Raw genomic sequence first — 8,304 nt, forward strand, 5'->3', positions numbered from 1 at the left:
ATTCAAAACGTATTAATGGATGAAAAACAGCTATGCCATTATTATAGGCTTAATTACTAGGACATACTCCAAATCTATATAAGAAGTATGTGCATTACTTTTTATTTAATTATTTTTAAAGAAATGTGTTTAATAAATATTTATTAATTGACTTGAGAACATTAAAGAACTATGTGTATGATATTGAAGAGTTGTAGCCTTGTACTTGTGCTGTGGTTTGATTAATTATAATATGTCGTTATTATATTACATTCATATATTCGGATTATATATTGGATTCATAACTAACTCGTATGGTACAGTTACAAGCTTCTGAATGGAAAGTCAATAATTTTTTCATGTCTACTCTCTAACTGAAAAAGATAGGAACACGATATAATCTTTAGGTAGTGTTTCGTATCTGGTTCCATTTTGTTTGAAAACATTTATGGCACATATTTTCGAAAATACCACCACATTACACAGACAGTACATTATAGTAAAGTAGTTGAAACATGAATTAAATACGGGGGAGTAAATTTAGCATGTAATTTTGACGACTGCAAAAATACGAGTACGGTTGTGCAGATGGCGGAGATAACGTTTGCTATGTAGGGCGAGAAACAAGCAATGGCTGGATTCTACTGTAAACAATAGACTTGTGTCAGATGGTACTGTATTGTTTGTACGTACTGGATATATCTCTTCCCTTCATTTTTCGTCACGTCCCACCAGCAACCCACATTGACATTAAGCACCAAGAATCTCTTCATACAAAACTAGTTTTTAATTGTAAATACACTACCTAATATTATTGTGTACATTTAATTTTGAAAGCAGCATTAATTATGTAGTTCCTTATGGACTTAAACCTTCACCAGCACTTAACATATACATTAGCATTATACAGCTATCTTATTAGGTATTAACTGATGAATGTATCATCCAAATACAGTTTCAGTGCTAACCCTAATATCTGATGTTTTATTATTGAGTCCTACGTTTGAGACGTTTCAGTATTTTATATGAAATATATCTAATCATCTATTTTAGTTTTTAGTTTAGTATATTTAAAATTTATACTAATAATTTTTTAAATATCTATTATAATATAAATTACTTACTGCCATAAAAGTTCAGTATCTCATACGAGTTTCGTAAAAATAGTGTTTAGTAAAAATCATTCCTAAGAAAGTTAGTATGTTTCCATTCATAATGATTTATTTTTCGCAGTAAATCCTCACTGAAAATATAATACATGAAATCTTAAAATAGATATGTATTAATATATGTAAATCAGCAGTCTGAGTGATACCAGTAAAATAGTCCATTGTGTGAAAACGCTGTTTGATATACATGTGAATACATTTATTGTACAGACGTTTATTCTGTTTTCTAGACTAAACGAATAGACTGTATAATCTAAAATAAAAATGTATTATCCAACACGGAATATTTTCATAAACTTTAATCGGTTGTTGCGGTTGCTTTATTTGATGTATCTTTCCGTGCTTGTTTAGAACTGTATGTGCTTGTATGCAACGTTTGAATCTTGTAAATTTCACTACTCTGCCTTACCTAATTCTCGCAGAAACAGTACTAAGGTGTTTGGATATATGCCACATACAATGGAAGAAGATGGAACACAGCTGTAAATAAATATTAATATTATTTTTAAATTAACCTGCACCCTTTAACTACGCAATATTTAACACCACGATGGCAACGCTATAATTAGTCTAAGATCTTATGCAAGTTTTCTGATGGCGTATCTGGAAAATCCACTTTGTTCTTAGACTGTACAACAAGATAGCTCATTAAACAATACAATTCAAATTACTAAGAATGTTATTGCTTATTTACTGTTATATTGCTATAACAGCTTTTAATTATACCGTATTGTTTACTACAGTAGTTGAAAGTATAATTAGTAATTTATGACAATTAAAAAATAAACTTGAATAAATTTGTACTGGAGATTGTTTTCCAAAACGATGAAAAATATCTTCAGAAGATGATTATGTAAGAATATTATTGGCATGGTTTGACCGAAAAACTTAGTTAAGTTTAAATACGATTTATAACTTAATGATGTTCATACAATACCTATGCACGACAATTTAATACTGCGATTTTTATATTGTAGCTAGTTGATAACTCACTAAACAAGACGAAGAAAGTCTATCTGTCTGCATACAATTATCGACAACTCTTTAATACTATGTTATATATATATTGTAGCTAGTTAATAACTCGCAAAAAATGATGGAGAAAGTCTATCAGTCCACATACAATTATCCATAACTTTTAAATACTGTGCAGTGTATATTGTAGGTAGCAGGCAACTCACTAAACATGAAGAAGAGATTCCGTCTACACAAAAGTATCCACAACTCTTCAATATTGTGCTATGTACATTGTAGCTAGTTAACAACTCGCCAAAAATGATGGAGAAAGTCTATCAGTCCACATACAAGTATCAATGACTCTTTAATACTGTGTTTTCTATAATAGCTTCTATAATGACTTCCTAGACATCACCTTAAAGTCAAATGTAAAAACAAATTACTTCGTAAAACAGATTAAAATAGGATTTTTATGGGCCTGATTGTAAAGAAATATATAAATGAATCAGCTTTCAAAGATTGTAAACTGACTTAAAGAAAGGAGAAGCATAAAAAAACTCTAAGATAAGTTTTTATACTTTTCAATAGTTTATTCATCCTCTTTGAGGGTAATTGTTTGTGGCTACTGCTGGCGTAAAATGCACACCTTTAACAGCGATAGTGTCGGTTGTGGGTTAAGTGTTAGAGGGATTATTCTTGCAAACCTTTACTGTTAATGTATAATTATTGTTTATTTCTTGTTGATCTAATTACACGTAAAGTGGTGTGTGACAATATGATAGGGTGGCGGAGGTTTATTTGACGAGACAATGTAATGAGAACACAAGTTCGAAACTAATGAATGGAACCAAGAAATAGAAGTTCCGCAAAGGAAGTGAGAGTCACGTGATTAAATTTGTATTACTGATATAAATGGAACTCACCATCACAAGTGAGCGTTGAATTACAAGATATTAGTGGCATTTTGAGTGTTTTTCTTAATTAGTTTCTTTTTTATTAATGTTCTTATTTTGGTATGTTTCCGTTTGTAAGCAGATATGACAAATTTTATTCGAATAAGACTTCAAAAAGTGGTGGAATCTCCGCCCTTGATCTAAAATATTGTTACGTGGAGAATAATAATAATAATAATAATTTATTGCTTTAGAATATGTACATGTTATAGCAATAATTGTCAAGGAAGAAAATAAGCTAAAATTTTAGATTCATACATGACATCTAGTTTACTTTTATACATACAATTTATTCCATCCATCCTACTGCTCATTCATTCGAATTTCCCACTCTAGCACCAGCGTCAGTTAGCCAATTGCCATGAACTCGTCTGTATTGTAAAAAGCTTCTGAGAGCAATGCAGTTTTCAGACGAGTTTTAAATACCTTAGGCATTGCGGCACTTTTTATGAAATTTGGCAGTTTGTTGACAAACTGAGCTCCTGCCTGAGAAGGCAAACGCTCATGTACTACCGTCCTGTGTCTCCCAGTTCGGTAGTTGTCCCTGCCTCTAGTCTCATATGAGTGTATATCACTACCTCTGATGCGATTGCATTTTGACTTGAAAAACATAGACGTCTCTAGAATGTAGAGGCAGGGTAATGTCAACAGTTTCAGATTTCTGAATGCTGGTCTGCACGACTCTCTCCATTGTAATTTTGCAATTGTTCGAACGGTTTTTTTTTGGAGTGTAAACACTCTAGAGAAATGTGTATTTGCACAGCCTCCTCACAAGACCACTCACTCCGTATGACAGGTGGGGGTATATCAATCCATAATACGCCGTCATCAGTACCTCAGTTGGGCAGTATTTGGATAGCTGCCTCAAAACATAAATGCCTGAGGACAATTTTGAACAAACGTTTGTCTACATGACTATCCCATGTCAACCCTCGATCAAGGTGTATTCCAAGGAATTTAGTCGAGTAGACTTCTTCGATCTCAGTCTCCTCCAACATCACTATAGGACTTTGATCAGAGATGGTCTGCCGCAAACGAAATTGAACAAACACCCGAGATTTTTACGGGCTTGTTTTAAGATTGAGCTCATTTAAATGTTGAATTAAGTTGTTAAGCTCAGTGAATGTTGTCATTTCAAGTTGTGTGTTTGATTTTCCTTTGAAACAGAGAGTCGTGTTATCGGCATACTGGACTATTCGTCCTTGGTGCAAAGATGAGCCAGCGTCGTTGACATACAATAGAAAGAGTAGCGGACTGAGAATGGAGCCCTGAGGAACACCACAACCCAGCTCACCCCCCTCCGACCGTACGTCAGAAATTTTTACGAATTGTGTTCTATTACTGAGATACGATTCAAGCCACAAGAGTGGCACTCCTCGTATTCCGTAATACTTCAGTCTGTGAATTAGGGTGTTGTGATCAACGCTGTCAAATGCTTTAGATAAGTCAAGAAACACACTAAGTGTGTCTCTATGACTTTCAAATCCTTCTACTATTATCTCGACCAGCCCAACGACTGCGTCTATTGTCGACTTCCCACTTCGGAAACCGAACTGGTTTGATGATAGTAAGTTGTGTTTTTCCAAAAAATTCAAGAGTCGACTGAGGAAGATCTTTTCAAAAACTTTTCTGAAAACTGGTAAAATTGAGATGGGACGATAATTTTGAATTAATTTGTGGTCACCTTTTTTGAATATCGGGGTGATTTTGGCTTTTTTCAGAGAAGATGGAAATATTCCTGAGCAAAGAGAGAGATTTATCAAATGTTCAAGCGGCCTGAGGTGCTGTTCACATTGTTTAAGAAGCCACGTCGAAATATGATTCAAATAGTTTGATTTTTTTGAATGAAGATCTCTCATCACTCTGGCAATTTCCTCCTCTGTAGTAGGAGCCAGAGCCATGGAAGCTGCTGGGCTCCGTACCAAAGTGGAATGTGGCTGATGCTGCTTTAGACTTAATCCTTGGTCAGCACCAACCGAGGCAAAGAAATTATTGAAAGCGTCCGCGACTTTGGCTGCATCACTGAATTGTCGTTTCCAATATGCTTTTGCAGCTCTGATCACCTTTTTATAAATCCGCTTGTAATTTGTAAAAAAATATTTTTAAAGCCTCATCACTCGAGTGCTTGTTGATTTCAGAGTAAAATCGTAATTTCTCCCTTGAAACCAAAATGCCTCTTGTAATCCATTCACATTCTTTTTACTGTAGCCTTTTGATGGATTGTTTTTAGGGGACAGCTCACGTTCAGATGGAAAATAAAATTGTCTTCAAAGTTTTTGAATTGTAACTCAACGGGATCTCTAAAATTTAGGCAGTTCCAACTCTCTCTCGAAATTAAAGAGTTTAGAAGAGCAATGTTTGAGGGATTTGTGTTTCTGATTGTTGTTTGTATGATTGGATCCCGTGCTGGTTTGAGACCACTCACAATGGCCTGTTGGCCATAGTGGTCTGAGATGGCTGTGTTGATCACAGACACCCGGAGGTCAGTCAAGTTTGATATGATGTGATATATTGCTGTCGCTGAAGTGCTAGTAATTCTTGTTAGTGTGACAAGACAAGACCAAAGGACCCCAACAAGTCAGCGAAATATTTCATCAAGGGACCATCAATATCTAGGACATCGATGTTAAAATCTCCCATGACGATAAATTTTCGATCCCTCCTTGTCATGTCAGTCAGAAGTTTTTCAAATTTGGAAAAGAATTGTTTTTCATCTCCGTTTGGGGACATGTACACTTCAATTACTTGGATTGTGCTGTTCTTTCTGTGAATGTTTACCCCTGTGACTTCTAAGTCATTGTTAGTTGTGCTTTCGACAGAAACAGGGGTGAACGAAAGATTGTTCCGAACAAAAACCGCAACACCCCCACCTTTGGCTGAGGTGCGACAGCATTTGTTAGCCAATTGGTAATTTTGAATGTTGAAGTGTTCAATGTTGCTGCTGTTAAATCCGTGTTCGGGAAGAAGCTTTTCGCACAAGAGGGAAAGTTCCATTCTCTTGTTTGTAGCCATTTGTGCATTTTGATGCAAAAATGTCAAGCTGTCTGAAAATTTTCGAATTGGTTTTTTTTTATTTCGATTTGAGGTCAGTCAATTTGTTTTGGTGACTAGTAGTGGGTTCCTTAAAAAATTTTGTTTGTCTAATATATTGCCATGCTGCTGGTGTCCTTTGCTCTTAACGGCGTCAGCGAATGATTCACAAAGCAACATCCTTGGCTGCTTTGGCGTCTCCTGAAGAACGGTGTCCGGTCCTCCTTCGTTTCTCGACATAGCAGTGGGCAGTGAGTGGCTAGGTGCAGCGACAAGCGGAGGTTGGTGGCGGCGAGGGTCTGGTGCCATGGTGGCCATGTGCACAATCATGAGGCACGTAAGTAGTCGCTTCCCACTCTCGCGAAGATGCTGGCCGTGAGAGGTGAAGAACTGTCGCCCGATGCGGCTGATGTCGAGCATCTCCACTCCCTCACTCCGAACATAGAGCTCGCTGATATAGGCATTTGCGACTCTGATGGTCTCCTGTATCGGGCTATTGGGGGGCAGATCGTGCCTTGGAAATAAAGGCGTTATCAGGATTTTAGACGTCCTGCAGTTTTTAATTATTTCTTCAAGGTTATTGAAGATTATGTTCTGCCCTCCCTGCAGCCACATCGTTGTTCGCGGAGATCAAGATGAAGCAGTTGTCCGGAGGAGGGGCGGCGTCTGGGATGGTGTTGAGGAGGCCGGCTCCAGGTTTGCAGGTTCCACATACATTAGTAACACCGTCCACCCCCGCCCTCATCATACTGGAAAGATGTCGGGCACGGCTGTCGCCTACAATAGAGACAGTCTTAAAGGGCAGTTATTCTTTCTTATTTTCAGCAAACATGTACTTTTTTTGCATTTTTTAATAGAATGTTTTGTTTGTTTCTTTTTGTTTTGATTTTCGTTTTCTCTTTTTTGTAGCAACTGCCGTGTATGTGTCGTCCTCTTCCTGTATTTGAGATAGGATCTCGTAACTGTTTGCTGATTATAATATTATTTGGGTTTTTAATACTGTTGAGTTTTTCAAAAGGCAACAGCTTTTCATTTTTTAATGTTTTGATTTCTTCTTCCAGAGTCTTGGTGGTAGTCAACATGTTTTGCACTTCCTCTTCTAAGATTGGACACCTCTCACAAGAACGGGTAAATGAGTCTGTGGCTTGACAATATTTATTTTTGGCGTGAGACGAAGAAGTAGACACGTTCACAGAAGGACGTGCCACAAAAACCTGATCCGTGTACTCTAGGAGCCTCTGATCCGACTCTTTCGAGTGGTCAAGGATGACTTTCATCTGCTCCTGGAGGTCGAAAATCTTCTGATTGAGGGCTTGGTTTTCTAAAAGGAGTTGATACGGACACTGAGTCGACGGCGTGGGCGGGTCAGGTGTACCAACGGCAGCGCAAGGTGGCGACCCGGCTGGTGCTACAGCAGTAGGTGTGGTTGGTGCTGCAGGTAACGATGGAGTGGCTTTCGGTGAAAAGTCTGGGTCGGGCGTTGAGCAGATAGCCGCGGGTACTGCCGGCGGCGTGTGGGGCGCCGAGGATGCGGGTGACGTGACAGCGCGGGGCAACGGTGACAGGAGCGACCGCATATAGTGACGGGGTGTTTCCCAGTATGGGTTTGGTTGCCTGCAGTCACTAAAGTCTGATTCACATTAGTTTTGATGGAAGCACCACAACTTCTTCCCAAGCACCGCCAAGATGTCTCACCGTTCTTCAGAACCCTATGATGTCTGTAATTTATCCCGTTGAAGATGAATACATGGTTTACCAGTTCTCGTTTTTCTCAATTTTAAACATTTGATAAATAATAAATTATCAATTTGTGAATAAATAGTTAACCAATAAATATATAAATAAATAAATAGTTATCACTAAAAAAGACAAATAGTTACTAATAAATAAATAAATATGTAAAATGTAATAAAATTTTAATAATAACAATAAGATAAAACCTTAATAAAAAAAAATTAATTTGATAAGTGTAAGGATTAAAATAAGTTGAGTGGTCACAAGTAATAAAAAGTTGTGTCAGGTACTAAGTTTCGATCCGTCGATCTCTACATTACTATTCTGCGACGCTATCGATTCAGCCACATATGGCTGTTGATATGGGTTTGATGAGAACCTGTAGATTAAGTGCGGCGCTCGGCAGTTGGATAAAACCGTGGTTGTATTCCTGTGAGCAGGCCTAACCTTCTTAGAGCAGCGATTGGATTTATAGCCAGCAA

General features: G+C 37.4%; 1 protein-coding gene across 1 annotated transcript; it reads right to left on the bottom strand.

The window, feature by feature from the left end:
• Positions 1–6,665: 6,665 nt before the first annotated feature.
• On the bottom strand, positions 6,666–7,665 carry LOC124374097 (swi5-dependent recombination DNA repair protein 1 homolog). The gene is made up of 2 exons (XM_046832393.1): positions 7,089–7,665; positions 6,666–6,865 (listed from the first exon to the last, which is right to left on the bottom strand). The coding sequence occupies exons 1-2, from the start codon at positions 7,663–7,665 to the stop codon at positions 6,666–6,668; spliced, it is 777 nt and encodes a 258-aa protein (XP_046688349.1).
• Positions 7,666–8,304: the final 639 nt, after the last annotated feature.

Source organism: Homalodisca vitripennis, unplaced genomic scaffold (assembly GCF_021130785.1).
Source record: "Homalodisca vitripennis isolate AUS2020 unplaced genomic scaffold, UT_GWSS_2.1 ScUCBcl_7256;HRSCAF=14863, whole genome shotgun sequence".
Classification (NCBI taxonomy): domain Eukaryota; kingdom Metazoa; phylum Arthropoda; class Insecta; order Hemiptera; family Cicadellidae; genus Homalodisca; species Homalodisca vitripennis.